The sequence below is a fragment of the Coregonus lavaretus genome (genome assembly GCF_964263955.1).
Source record: "Coregonus lavaretus genome assembly, chromosome: 12".
Lineage (NCBI taxonomy): Eukaryota > Metazoa > Chordata > Actinopteri > Salmoniformes > Salmonidae > Coregonus > Coregonus lavaretus.
The window spans coordinates 19,411,421-19,426,422 of NC_139999.1; the positions used below are offsets into that span (position 1 = coordinate 19,411,421).

Consider the following 15,002-nt stretch of genomic DNA (forward strand, 5'->3'; position numbering starts at 1 on the left):
ATTATCTTGGCAAAGGGGAAAAGCTCACTAACAGGGATGTAAACACATTTTTGCACCAAATTTGAGAGAAATATACTTTTTGTGCATATGGAACATTTCTGGGATCTTTTATTTCGGCTCATGAAACCAACACAATTAGTGAAAAAAATATCAGAATTGGGCTGCCTGTCTAAACGCAGCCTAAATGAGGCATTACTTACATAGGCTCATAGATCCATTGGTAGAGCAGTAGGCCATTTAAGATGAATCTCCATCACACTCGGTTCTTGGCAGTCTTTTCCAGCTCACTCCACCCTATGAAAGTTATTGGTGTCCGTCTCAAGATCCAGAGATGAGCCATGCCTCATTAGACAACCCTAAATTCCTCTTGATTAATAAATTGTGGACAAAAGACAAAATGTTGGAGCCATGAGTGTTTAAATAGAAATTTGTATTTACATCAATATCAACATCAGTTAGTGCTAGCTGGCCGGGTTCCTTGGGACGTCACTAACCATAACCCTTATCCAACCATTTAAAATTTCAACTTCAATGGGGGTAGAGATGTCCCAAGGATCCAGGATAGCATGGCCCTATCAACATCGAGACAAAAACTGTTGGAATATACATCCTGTAAAACAAAGGAAAACTACAAAAGTTAGCATACCCAGGTGAATAGATCCTTTGTTTTTGACTTCAATGAATTTCTACATAGGTAATTTCATGAAGTAATTAAAAACAGGACAAAACCGAATGTTACTTTCGGAAAAAACATATGCCTTTCATTCTGTTGCATTTCACTGCAAAGAGCGTCGCCAGTCACTGAATCACCCATCCACACATTACTGCTAGCTACCCACTGGCTTCTGAACAACAGTACTCATTGCCCTATGCTATCAGTACAAAATCATAATATGCATTTTATAAATTCATGATATGACGATATGTACCCAGTTACTGTCTGCATATACAACACATAGATGAAAATGTACACTGTCAAAAACTATACAAAGAACTGGAAAAATATCTTTGGATTGCGCAAGGTTTAAGGTAGATTTCTTGGAGTCAAGAGTAAGAGTCAAAGGAAATTAGGAAATAAAAAACACTAGCGAGAGCAAGGAAAGAAAGGAAGAACTACTTTACGAACAGTCCCTTGTCAATAACGCCACCCCATCTTTTTCTATAACATTCATACACACACTCCAACACAGCAGCTTGCTAGACATCTCTGCTCATTTAAGAGACGGTCCTTTCTTCATTCACTGCAATCCGGTGTTTGTTTCCCTCAAACAGTTTCATCATTTCAAAAGCTCCAAACTGTCAACACACCACATCAAAATAAAAGTGCTTCTAAAAAGAAACACATGGCTGTTATCACTTAGAAGAAACCCATGGCTGTTATCACTTAGAAGAAACCCATGGCTGTTATCACTTAGAAGAAACATGTTTAGAGGACATGTGGAAATGACAAAGTGGAAAGTGGGAAACCCACACACGCTCACTCATCAGTCCAAAACGTTCAAATAAACTGCAAACTAAAACGGTATTGACCTTGAAGACAAATATACACAAAATACACACATTTGACCAAGTCTCATACTCTGTGCAAAAAAAGTAATCTATAAAAAGCATGTAAGATACTTTCGTAGCATATTTACAATTCATATTCACATAGAAGAAATGCCATTAATACTGCAGTACCGTTTATTTATGAGTTTATGACGCTCAGTTTCCATCTAAAGCATAGAGGAAAGTTGTATTGCTTGAATCTGCATAATATAGAAATAACCTGTGCTTACAGCTCCCCAAATTTATATAAAAAAAATTAAATACAAAATAGAGGCGCATATCCAAAGGATAAAAGGAAAATAAAATCAATGCTGTGAATGCATTGAATCTCTAGTAAGGCTGTAATGACTAAGAAATATTGCAACAATCCTTTTACATAGAAGCCCTCTGATAAAGTGCAGCCATAGCTAGTTGTACCGTATCCCATCCTGTTTCAAATAGATTATGTTTCCCTGCACACACGATGCGGCCTCCTCTGGTGTAGCAGACAGGACGTCGATCACACTCCCACAGGTCAAAAGAAGAAAAAGCAGGGCCTCTTCTTGAACTAAGTCCCACACACTCCAGCCAGAGAGAGGCAAGCCTACAAAGGGAGGCTGCATTAGATATGAGGTGTGTCTTTATTCCAGAGTCTCTCACTGTGTAGTCGGTTTGTTTTCACTGTGGCTTATGAGTGTCCTCCACACGCAAGCCAGAGAACAGCGGAGGGAGAAGATCTTGGGGCTGTGTCCGGTGACCCCTAGACATCCCTTCTCCCACCCACACTGCAGCCACAAAGGTGGGGCACTGCAGTCTTTGCTGTCCTCCTGGGGAGGGCTCCTAAAGATTACATACGTTTTCAGCAATATTTCTGTAAATGACAAAATGGATGGACAGATGTTACAATAAATCCACACTGTTCAGGCTGAGCTATCAAATCACTACCTGGAAGTTATTACACTTTTATAACTATTTTTTTAAATTAACAAATGACAAACTATCTACCTGTTCAGGTCCCATTGGCATTCGGCCCATTCCCATGGAGTTCATGCCCATTTGCCCCTGCATCTGGCCCATCTGTGCTCCACCAGCACCACTGACCGGGCCTGGCCCGCCCATGGAGCCATTCATCATCATGGGCCCCCCAAACTGGCCTGGGTTCCCCTGCTGGGTGAACTGCTGCTGGGGGTACGAGCTGAAACACAGAGGGGTATAAAGAACAGAGTAGAGAAGATCGAGATAGAACAGGAAGTAATGTTTTTTTTTTGGCCATTATAATCAGCGTATCAGACATACTTGTTCCGTGGAATTCCACCCTGTCCACCCTGTGGCCAGCCTTTCATGTCTGCTGACTGGTACATGGGGCCACCCTGGGGGTGGTGTTGCATCATGGGATTCTGAGGCCCTCCCACGCGACCTGGCATCATGTTGCTGGGCGGGCTGCTGCCTGCTCCTACAAACGAGGGTTCCCCCTGCTGGCTCATTCCTGTAAGCACAGCCAGAGACAGGTCTTAGAATTAACAATGCATACTTGTAATAATGCGTTAGAAATAGCAGTAAGAAAGAGAGGACAGTTAACATTACAACCCCTATGGATGGAAGAACTCCTGGTCAGAAGGTTATGAATGGGAAAGGGAGTTGGGACCGGAGTATAGAGCCTTCTATTTTAGAGAATAGTCAATGGAGGAGATGCATCAAGGCTAGTAAATAAATGGAAATGTATCTGGGTCAGATAGCTCACCATAGTTTCCGCCGTAGTTGAACTGCTGCTGTCCTGGCTGGTTCATGGGGGGTCCTGCCATTGGGTTGTCCATGCCTACAGAGGCTGTGATGTTAGGTGGGGGGCTGAAGCCTCCTGTTGCAGCCTGTTGCTGCTGCTGCATTAGCATCATCATCCTCTGTCTCCTCATCTGTAGTGTCATCATCTCTCTGCTGCGCTGAGCCATCATCTGAGCATTCAGGAAGCCAGGCTAACCAAGCAGACAGGGGAAAACACTGATACGACTGCAAGTACTACATGGCAACAGGATGGGTTTAATCAGTGTGTGTGTGAGGTGGTCTGCCCTACCAGATGTTGATTTTATGGAACATGACGTGGGAGTCGCAACCCCTATTACTAGCCTGTTCAACCTCTCTTTCGTAACGTCTGAGATCCCCAGAGATTGGAAACCTGCCGCGGTCATCCCCCTCTTCAAAGGGGGTGACACTCTAGATCCAAACAGTTACAGACCTATATCCATCCTGCCCTGCCTTTCAAAAGTTTTTGAAAGCCAAGTTAACAAACAGATCACCGACCATTTCGAATCCCACCGTACCTTCTCCGCTATACAATCCGGTTTCCGAGCTGGTCATGGGTGCACTTCAGCCACGCTCAAGGTCCTAAACGATATTTTAACCGTGATCGATAATAGACAGTACTGTGCAGAAGTCTTCATCGACCTGGCCAAGGCTTTTGACTCTGTCAACCACCGAATTCTTATTGGCAGACTAAATAGCCTTGGTTTCTCAAATGACTGCCTCGCCTGGTTCACCAACTACTTCTCAGATAGAGTTCAATGTGTCAAATCGGAGGGCCTGTTGTCTGGACCTATGGCAGTCTCTATGGGGGTGCCACAGGGTTCAATTCTTGGGCCGACTCTTTTCTCCGTGTATATCAATGATGTCGCTCTTGCTGCTGGTGACTCTCAGATCCACCTCTACGCAGATGACACCATTTTGTATACATCTGGCCCTTCATTGGACACTGTGTTAACAAACCTCCAAACGAGCTTCAATGCCATACAACACTCCTTCAGTAGCCTCCAACTGCTCTTAAACACTAGTAAAACTAAATGCATGCTCTTCAACCGAATGCTGCTTGCACCCACCCACCCGACTAGAATCACTACTCTCGACGGGTCTGACCTAGAGTATGTGGACAACTACAAATACCTAGGTGTCTGGTTAGACTGTAAACTCTCCTTCCAGACTCACATTAAGAATCTCCAATCCAAAGTTAAATTTATAATCGGTTTCCTATTTCGCAACAAAGCCTCCTTCACTCATGCTGCCAAACATGCCCTCGTAAAACTGACTATCCTACCGATCCTTGACTTCGGCGATGTCATTTACAAAATAGCCTCCAACACTCTACTCAGCAAATTGGATGTAGTCTATCACAGTGCCATCCGTTTTGTCTCCAAAGCCCTTACCGATCACTGCACCTGTACACAGCCCATCTGAAATTAGCCCGCCCAACTACCTCATCCCTATATTGTTATTTATTTTGCTCATTTGCACCCCAGTATCTCTATTTGCACATCATCTCTTGCACATCTATCATTCCAGTGTTAATACTAATTGTAATTATTTTGCACTATAGCCTATTTATTGCCTTACCTCCATAACTTGCTACATTTGCACACACTGTATATATATTTTCTGTTGTATTTTTGACTTTATGTTTTGTTTTACCCCATATGTAACTCTGTGTTGTTGTTTTTAATCGCACTGCTTTGCTTTATCTTGGCCAGGTCGCAGGTGAAAATGAGAACTTGTTCTCAACTGGCTTACCTGGTTAAATAAAGGTAAAAAAAGAAGGAAAAAAAAGGGGTATGACTACCTACCTGACTCCCCATACTGGGCTGCATCACAGGCCGCATCGCAGGGTTTCCTGTAGGGGTATTCTCCATCTTGATGCCCATGCCCTGACGGGTCTGGTTCATGAACTACAGAGGGAGAGAATAAAGTTAGTCACATTTGCCATCCATATAGGTGATCCACCTGCCTGCTTTCATATGTGCCTCTACATCTAGACATCACAATCAAATGTAGCCTCTTCTGCAACTTTGAAGTGATGTGTGTCTTATGCTCGTACCTGCTGGCCCTGTAACCTCTGCACCAGCTGCTCTCTAAGGGGCTTGATGGCGCTCATCATGCGGGGTCTCATGTTGGCGCGGGGGTGACCCATCCCCCCCATGCCAGGGAAGCCCCCTGAGCCTGCCTGGCCCGCCATCTGGTTCATCACGGGGTTGAAACCAGCAGGGGACTGGCCCTGCATGGGGTTACCCCCATAGACTGACTGCATGCCCATGGAGGGGGGTCCTGGGTACCCCTGGCCATACATGGGCTTCTGCTCTATCCCCATGGAGGTGTCCGGTCCTGGGCCAGGGAAAGGCTCTGATGGGGGCCTCTGCCCCGGACCTGGCTGCTGCTCTGGACCATGAGTCTGGGAGGGAGAGAGAGGTTAGACATGGTCAATATAACAGTGTGATTCTTATCACATGGTTTTATAGGGACTGTAAATAGAAGACTCAGCTCCATGTTATCTGGATGTCCTCATAAGGTACCTGTCCTACGAGGTCGGGGATGCCCAGGGCCCGGTCAATCTCCTCCAGGGCAATAACATCAGTGTTGTTGAGCAGAGAGTCCAGCTGGTCCAGCAGCGCCAGCTCATCATTCTGCCCCTGGCTGGTGGAGGGCGGAACCAGGAGCTCATCCAGGGGGTTCCCAAACTGACGCCTGGTACACAACAAGGAAGGGGGATTAGTACAGTACATGCACCAGTTGTACTGTATACAGAGGAGCCAATGCACTCCAGACCTAATGATGCTAATGATGTTTGGGTTAATAGGAGACAGAGCGAACAGATGGGGCGGGGGGAACTGAATGAGGGAGACAGTGAGTGTGTATAAATGTGTGTGTTTATGATTAAGAAGGTTATTCACCTATTTGTGTTAGTGGGTGGTCTGTCCATTCCCATGGCACTGTCAGGCCAGGAGGGGGACTGAGGTGGAGGACCCTGCCCACTGAAGGGACTCATCCCCATATTCACCTCACTGGAACCTACAGAGAAAGTAGAATTCAGCATGAACCAATCATACATACACAAACATGAAGAACACGCATACAGTTGGTCATAAATACTCAACCAAACTACATTTAATATTCACTCACCCCGCCCACACACACTACATACCAATTTCCATGAGTTGCTGCTGCAGCATAGACCTGGTGTTGCCAGGTAAACTATTGGACCGGTTGACCAAGGGGCCTCCCATCATGCCCTTGGAGTTGAAGTCCATCCCTGGCCGGCCAATCGAGGGGTGTCCTGGTGCCCCCACAGGACTGCCACTGGACCTGGTCATCCCCCAGTCACCTTGCCCTGCCATGGAGGGCCGCTGTGGCATCCCCATAGCCCTGTTCATACCTCCTAGGGAACACACATAAATAGTGCGGTTATGATCCATGAACTAAATACATCTAACTGTAGTACTAAACAGCAGTGCTGTCATTGGAGTGTAATAAGGAGAGGCAAGAAAGGTCACTAGATTGAGAGGGAAAGGGGCAAAATCCATGTGCTGAAACCAAATCAACCCAACCCCAAAGTAAGTGAGTAAGTTACTTGTGGCGGCACCGGCCCGTGGTGGACACACACCCATGCCTCCAGGTCCTGGAAAACCGATGGTCATGCCTGGCCGAATGGGGGCCTCCATGTTCTCCAATTTGATGAGGGTGGGGCAGGGGACGTTCCTCCTCCCTGCCAGGCCTCCACCACCACCCAGGGGCCGAGCTTCCACTGACAGAGCCCTCTGGAGGGGCCCACGCTGGGCAGACATCATGGCTCCTCTCTCCCCATCTGGAACAGACAGAAGGGTCAGTACAGGCCAAGGACAAACCCTCTACATATAGTAAGGATGTATGGTTTGCTGCATAATAGTTATTTTAAATGGACAACATATTAGCACTTCTGGAATGATCTATTCAGAATTCTAATTAGCATCCACTCATGCTAGTTTACCATGCAAACTTTCTGGGCCATTTCCCTGCTGGTTTCCCACTTCTTTTCCTGCTCTGGAGTCTGGTTTGGGATAAAACCTGGAGCTGGAGTTCCTGCAGCCTCCAAGAATTGTCTCCAGGGTTTCCAACTGGGAAGGAAAACAAACAAATGTTACTGTTAGTTAACAAGCTGCTCTTTGCTGAATAAATAATATAAAATTAATTAACCGTAGGCACAATGTCCCACCCTACCTCATCAGGTGGTTCAGTCTTGACCTTCCCCACCATGGGGTTGGGTTCAGAGGTTGTGACCCCTGAGGCTCCCCTCCCCTCTAACTCATCCAGCTTTGGCTTGACATCACCCCTTGACATCACCCCTTGCCCTTTGGAGTCGTCCTTGTTGAGGAGGTAGTGGAGGAGGGCGTGGGTCTTCTCCTTCTTGGGGCTTTGCTGCTCTTGCTTCATCTCAGCCCTCCTCGGCCCTGGTCCCAGTCCTGGGCCTCCTGGCCCAGCCTCTGGACCACCACCATCTGTGACCTTCCCCGTGGCCTCAGCTGTGATGCGGGCCACCTCATCTGGGGTGTTCCCATTCTGCAGCAGCTTGTGGAGGATCTTGTGCTTCTCCTGCAGGGACTGGTTGGCAAAGTGTGCTGCTGCAGCCCCTGCTCCTAGGCCTTGCTGTCCCACTGCAGCAGTGGAGGACACGCCCGTGGAGGAGGGGCTGATCATACCCCCCATGCTCTCCTTGGCCTCAGAGCCCATGGGGGTGGTGCCAGGGCCGGCCTGGGGATTAGGGGGCACCAGCTCCTCTGTAGGGGAGGTGAGGAGCTGCAGGAGCTTCTTATGGCCCCCCTTGTTGTCAGGGCCCCGTCGGTTGGCTTCTCCCCAGGCTGGGCCCTCCCTGTTGGCCTGGATGTCTGTGGTCCCCTCTGTAGTGGGGGTGTGTTGCTGCTGCTCCCCTCCACTGGCCAGTGAGCTACCCGGGCTGTTGGAGTCTAAAATGCCTGGTTTACAGAGCCCGCCCTGCCCCTGGCTCTGTCCCTGCTGGGTGGAGTTGATGCTTGGGGAGCTGTCAGGCTTGTGTGCGGGGGGAGAGGTGAGTGCTGGTAGAGAGGTGCCCACCCCCTCACTGATGGCCTGGAGGGCATTTAGGGAGCTGCTGGAGAAACCGGTGCTCCCTCCTGACCCCCCTGGGTGACTCGAGCTCATGGGAGAGTGCATACCTCCTGGAGAGAAGGGGCTAGCACACATTTTGGGGCTCCCCCTTACTCTAGGGGAGCCCATGATGTTCTGCTGGGAGGCATTCATACCTGGACTGCCCTGGGGGGGGCTAGTCATGGCCCCCATTCCGTACCCAGCACCATGGAACGGGGCCTGCTGCTGCTGAGGATGTTGATGCTGCTGATGCATTCCAGGGAGGCTCATCTGACGACTCTGGTTCATTCGATTTATCTGGTTAATCTGACTCATAGAATTCATCTGGTTCATTGAATTCATCTGAGAGTTCATTGGATGAATGGAGTTTGTTTGATTAATGGAATTCGTCGGACTCATATTGTTCAATGGGTGCATTGAATTCATTTGAGAGTTCATTTGATGCATCGAAGAGTTCATTTGATGCATCGAAGAGTTCATTTGATGCATCGAAGGGTTCATTTGATGCATCGAAGGGTTCATTTGATTCATCTGGTGCATCGCGTTAGTCTGATTAGTCTGATTCATGGAGTTCATCCTGTTGCCCGCTGCATACGGGGGGCCGCCTCTCTGACCCATGTGCCCCTGCTCTGCCCCCATGCCGTAACCCCTGTTCATGACACCCATGCCCCCTCCAGGAGCCATGTTCATCTGGGTGTTGGGATTGGTGAGGCCCATGCCCTGTGGCCTCATCACACCCCCATGGTTGGTTTGGTAGCCATTCTGCTCCCTGACAGAGAGAAGGAGAATGAGGGGTGAGGAGTGGAAAACACTATACTGTACTTATTGTATCTACTATACAGTAAAAACCTAAATCTGATCTACTACAACTGGACATAGAAAACAGTCAAATCCTACACTGAGTGGGTGATGGTGATGCCATGGCTCTGAGCACTCCAAGCTGACAGACTAACCTCTGTAGCAGGTGGGTAGAAAGGAAGGTGGGTGGCTCATTGGAGGCGTGGTTACGACACAGTTCGCTCCTGGTCTGAGCAGTGACCGGGGTGCCGTCGGAGAGAGAGAACCGGTAAGATGGCGTCTCGGCACGGCCATGCAGAAAGGCTGGAGAGGAGAGAGGGAGAAAACCATGAAGACAGAGACAATGAGACTGACCAACCAACATGCTTATCACCTAATAGTAGCCTTTGTTATAAATTAGGAGCAGAGATGCTTTGTACTTGTGCATTTATAGCTCAGTATCAAGGTGAGACATTGGTGAGAAGATGATTATATTGCAGGGAGCATGGAGCCAGAAGAGTTTAGCAGAGAGAGACGTACCCTCCTGGTAGTGGCGTTTAAAGGACCAGGGCTGGCCCTCACTGTGATGGAGGAACATCTGCATGCAGCGCCTCACCAGGTCCTCCCAGCCTGGATGCATGGTGGTGTGGAGAGAACTCTGCTGTTCGATCTCTATCAGTTTTCCTATCAGACAACACAACCACACACAGGGCATGGGTCACATACATGGCAACTGTATTCTTATTTAATTTTGACTCTCTCTACACAGTTGAAGTCGGAAGTTTACATACACTTAGGTTGGAGTCATTAAAACTTGTTTTTCAACCACTCCACAAATGTCTTGTTAACAAACTATAGTTTTGGCAAGTCGGTTAGGACATCTACTTTGTGCATGACAAAAGTATTTTTTCCAACAATTGTTTGTTTACAGACAGATTATTTCACTTATAATTCACTGTATCACAATTCCAGTGGGTCAGAAGTTTACATACACTAAGTTGACTGTGCCTTTAAACAGCTTGGAAAATTCCAGAAAATTATGTCATGGCTTTAGAAGCTTCTGATAGGCCAATTGACATCATTTGAGTCAATTGGAGGTGTACCTGTGGATGTATTTCAAGGCCTACCTTCAAACTCAGTGCCTCTTTGCTTGACATCATGGGAAAATCAAAAGAAATCAGCCAACACCGCAGAAAATAAATGGTAGACCTCCACAAGTCTGGTTCATCCTTGAGAGGAATTTCCAAACGCCTGAAGGTACCACTTTCATCTGTACAAACAATAGTACGCAAATATAAACACCATGGGACCACGCAGCCGTCATACCACTCAGGAAGGAGACACGTTCTGTCTCCTAGAGATTAGCGTACTTTGGTGCAAAAAGTGCAAATCAATCCCAGAACAACAGCAAAGGACCTTGTGATGATACTGGAGGAAAAAGGTACAAAAGTATCTATATCCACAGTAAAACGAGTCCTATATCGACATAACCTGAAAGGCCGCTCAGCAAGGAAGAAGCCACTGCTCCAAAACCGCCATAAAAAAAGCCAGACTACGGTTTGCAATTGCACATGGGGACAAAGATCATACTTTTTGGAGAAATGTCCTCTGGTCTGATGAAACAAAAATAGAACTGTTTGGCCATAATGACCATCGTTATGTTTGGAGGAAAAAGGGGGTGCTTGCAAGCCGAAGAACACCATCCCAACCGTGAAGCATGGGGGAGGCAGCATCATGCTGTGGGGGTGCTTTGCTGCAGGAGGGACTGGTGCACTTCACAAAATAGATGGCATCATGAGGAAGGAAAATTATGTGGATATATTGAAGCAACATCTCAAGACATCAGTCAGGAAGTTAATGCTTGGTTGCAAATGGATCTTCCAAATGGACAATAACCTCAAGCATACTTCCAAAGTTGTGGCAAAATGGCTTAAGGACAACAAAGTCAAGGTATTGGAGTGGCCATCACAAAGCCCTGACCACAGTCCTACAGAACATGTGTGTGCAGAACTGAACAAGCGTTTGCGACCAAGGAGGCCTACAAATCTGACTCAGTTACACCAGCTCTGTCAGGAGGAATGGGCCAAAATTCACCCAACTTATTGTGGGAAGCTTGTGGAAGACTACCCGAAACGTTTGACCCAAGTTAAAAAATTTAAAGGCAATGCTGCCAAATACTAATTGAGTGTATGTAAACTACCTGATCCACTGGGAATGTGATGAAAGAAATAAAAGCTGAAATAAATCATTCTCTCTACTATTATTCTGACATTTCACATTCTTACAATAAAGGGGTGATCCTAACTGACCTAAGACAGGACATTTTTACTAGGATTAAATGTCAGGAATTGTGAAAAACTGAGTTTAAATGTATTTGGCTAAGGTGTATGTAAACTTCCGACTTCAACTGTATGTGTCCCTGACTCAAATTCATGTTCTAAACTGTATAGTCCTAAAATTATGCAGCTCAATAGACAATCTCAACAGTTTGAGACTGTTATGTTACTCAGATTGAACGAATGGAACAAGCATTTGAATAGAAAATGAACATGTGAATGTAGTTTGTTTAAAGTCATCTCACCTGAGAGCTCATGGCGGGTGCTGAACCTCTCGCTCCTCTCAATTGCATTGACGCGACGGGCCACACAGATCATACACGACTGCAGGTCTGGACATACACAGCCACAGTGGACACAGCCCAGTCAGTATACACAATCATTCTCTAAATTAACCTACACTACCGGTCAAAAGTTTTAGAATCCCTACTCATTCAAGGGTTTTTCTTTATTTTTACTATTTTCTACATTGTAGGATAATAGTGAAGACATCAAAACTATTAAATAACACATATGGAATCATGTAGTAACCAAAAAAAAGTGTTAAATCAAAATATATTTTATATTCTTCAAATAGCCACCCTTTGCCTTGATGACAGCTTTGCACACTTGGGGCATTCTCTCAACCAGCTTCACCTGGAATGCTTTTCCAACAGTCTTGAAGGAGTTCCCACATATGCTGAGCACTTGTTGGCTGCTTTTCCTTCTCTCTGCGGTCCGACTCATCCCAAACCATCTCAATTTGGTTGAGGTCGGGGGATTGTGGAGGCCAGGTCATCTGATGCAGCACTCCATCACTCTCCTTCTTGGTAAAATAGCCCTTACACAGCCTGGAGGTGTGTTGGGTCATTGTCCTGTTGAAAAACAGATGATAGTCCCACTAAGCCCAAACCAGATGGGATGGCGTATCGCTGCAGAATGCTGTGGTAGCCATGCTGATTAAGTGTGCCTTGAATTCTAAATAAATCATAGACAGTGTCACCAGCAAAGCACCCCCACACCATAACACCTCCTCCATTCTTTACGGTGGGAAATACACATGTGGAGATCATCCGTTCACACACACCGCGTCTCACAAAGACAAGGCGGTTGGAACCACAAATCTCAAATTTTGACTCCAGACCAAAAGGACACATTTCCACCGGTCTAATGTCCATTGCTCTTGTTTCTTGGCCCAAGCAAGTCTCTTCTTATTATTGGTGTCCTTTAGTAGTGGTTTCTTTGCAGCAATTCGACCATGAAGGCCTGATTCACACAGTCTCATCTGAACAGTTGATGTTGAGATGTGTCTGTTACTTGAACTTGTGAAGCATTTATTTGGGCTGCAATTTCTGAGGCTGGTAACTCTAATGCACTTATCCTCTGCAGCAGAGGTAACTCTGGGTCTTCCATTCCTGTGGCGGTCCTCATGAGAGCCAGTTTCATCATAGCGCTTGATGGTTTTTACGTATTGACTGACCTTCATGTCTTAAAGTAATGATGGACTGTCGTTTCTCTTTGCTTACTTGAGCTGTTCTTGTTATAACATGGACTTGGTCTTTTACCAAATAGGGCTATCTTCTGTATACCCCCCCCTACCTTGTCACAACACAACTGATTGGCTCAAACGCATTAAGGAGGAAAGAAATTCCACAAATTAACTTTTAAGAAGGCACACCTGTTAATTGAAATGCATTCCAGGTGACTACCTCATGAAGCTGGTTGAGAGAATGCCAAGAGTGTGCAAAGCGGTCATCAAGGCAAAGGGTGGCTATTTGAAGAATCTCAAATATAAAATGTATTTTGATTTGTTTAACACTTGTTTGGTTACTACATAATTCCATATGTGTTATTTAATCGTTTTGATGTATTCACTATTATTCTACAATGTAGAAAATAGTAAAAATAAAGAAAAACCCTTGAATGAGTAGGTGTTCTAAAACCTTTGACCGGTAGTGTATATCAGGCTCTACAACACTTCTGTCCCAGTTCCCATAATACATTTACAGAAAGTCAATGTGAGGAGTACAGGTCTGCATCATAAATAGAAAAGACACATCTAACTGTTACACATGATTGAGGATGTCCTGCCCTGCCCCTAGCCCCCTACCTTCTCCTTCCTCCATCATGGCACGGGGCTGGGTCAGGGCGAAGCACTGCATGGTCTCGTAGCGCTGCCTGTTGGGACCCTCAGACTGCCCATGGTTCTGTCCGTGACCGTCCTTCACCAGCATACGGCAGTTAAAGGTGTGGCTCTTCTGCCGCAGTGCCTCTCCTCCCCATGACCCACCATTGGGAGCTGGATGAGACAAGGGGACACAATAATTACTATTATGCTGTAAGAATTACTTTAATGCCGTTCTGCAGTATCCCTAAATAAATAAAAAAAGTGTGTCTCGCACCGTTGTTCTTGGGCAGGTTCTTGTGCAGCTCCTCCCTGTCATCCTCATGGAGGATGTTGTAGACAGTGGTGTTGATGAGCTCCTCCTGTTTGTACTGCAGGTACTGGGTCACGTTGTCAGACACAAACACTATGCTGCCCTCCCGGTTCACCACAAACAGAAACCCATCCAGGGCCTGAGCCAGAGGAGGAGGGAGGAACAGGGGGAGGATAATTGAATTGTTTGTGTCAATAACTATCAATACTAATGTTTGTGACCAGCTGCACCCCTGTACATACAAGAGCTGTTCACGGTCTTGTATGTCACCGATTCAACATAAGGAGGTGAACATAATTCCACTGCCCTTTGACCCCCACCCTGTCCCCAGGCTAACCTGTAGCAGCAGCGGTCCCAGATGGTCCTTGTCAATGACCCCTTGACCGGTGGAGGACACATCTGCCTTCTGGACATCGTCATCGCTGCACGAACTCTTCCCTGCAGAGGGACAAGGACCCACAGTCACTTCACAGTAGATAAGGTCAATCCAGTTATTATAGTGCAACACATATTGCAGGACATAACACTCTCAACAAGCAACTTAATATCCATTGTGGAATTGTGAGGAGAAATCAGAAACATAACTGCAAAACAGTTTTACAGGAGCCCAAAATTAGCATACAGAAAGAGAGACACCAGTTATCCAGTCAACCACTTGTCACTGCAAAATGACACTGTCCGCCACCAGGAGGAAGCCTTAACAATGTTTATACACTTCTAAAAAGACCATTAGATTTTCAATCATGATATAGTTCCGTGTTCAACATATTCTGATTCCGAGGGAGATTCACTTGGAAGGGAGAGATTGAATAAAAATTGCTTCTAGTTTTCTTTATGTAGAGTTCCACAAGGCTAACACTAATGTGAGGGAAGAGTGGAAACAGTAGGACTAAATTAGACAGACATGAGGAGTAAAGGAATTGGAGAAAAAGAAGGCAAGAGATAGATAGGTGGTTGAAAGGTAACTGTGAGAAAACAAGAGAAGGAGGGCCTTCATCATTCACTTCCTGTAACTATGGCAACCTGGCTGTAC

The 15,002-nt window shown here is 46.3% G+C and overlaps 1 protein-coding gene across 1 annotated transcript in view; it reads right to left on the reverse strand.

Moving 5' to 3' along the window:
- Positions 1-409: 409 nt before the first annotated feature.
- The window catches only part of LOC311138078 (nuclear receptor coactivator 3-like), a 38,415-nt gene continuing 23,822 nt past the window's right edge, over positions 410-15,002 (reverse strand). Inside the window, exons 5-22 of the mRNA XM_084172735.1 lie at positions 14,307-14,407; positions 13,934-14,108; positions 13,642-13,830; positions 11,798-11,884; positions 9,757-9,900; positions 9,393-9,540; positions 7,537-9,208; positions 7,307-7,433; positions 6,911-7,144; positions 6,485-6,718; positions 6,234-6,351; positions 5,856-6,027; positions 5,384-5,734; positions 5,133-5,234; positions 3,269-3,497; positions 2,824-3,013; positions 2,533-2,722; positions 410-2,398 (exon numbers count right to left, since the gene is read on the reverse strand). Coding sequence (XP_084028861.1) covers positions 2,387-2,398; positions 2,533-2,722; positions 2,824-3,013; positions 3,269-3,497; positions 5,133-5,234; positions 5,384-5,734; positions 5,856-6,027; positions 6,234-6,351; positions 6,485-6,718; positions 6,911-7,144; positions 7,307-7,433; positions 7,537-9,208; positions 9,393-9,540; positions 9,757-9,900; positions 11,798-11,884; positions 13,642-13,830; positions 13,934-14,108; positions 14,307-14,407 — 4,475 coding nt within the window. The 3' untranslated portion in view covers positions 410-2,386. The remainder of the gene's footprint in view (positions 2,399-2,532; positions 2,723-2,823; positions 3,014-3,268; positions 3,498-5,132; positions 5,235-5,383; positions 5,735-5,855; positions 6,028-6,233; positions 6,352-6,484; positions 6,719-6,910; positions 7,145-7,306; positions 7,434-7,536; positions 9,209-9,392; positions 9,541-9,756; positions 9,901-11,797; positions 11,885-13,641; positions 13,831-13,933; positions 14,109-14,306; positions 14,408-15,002) is intronic.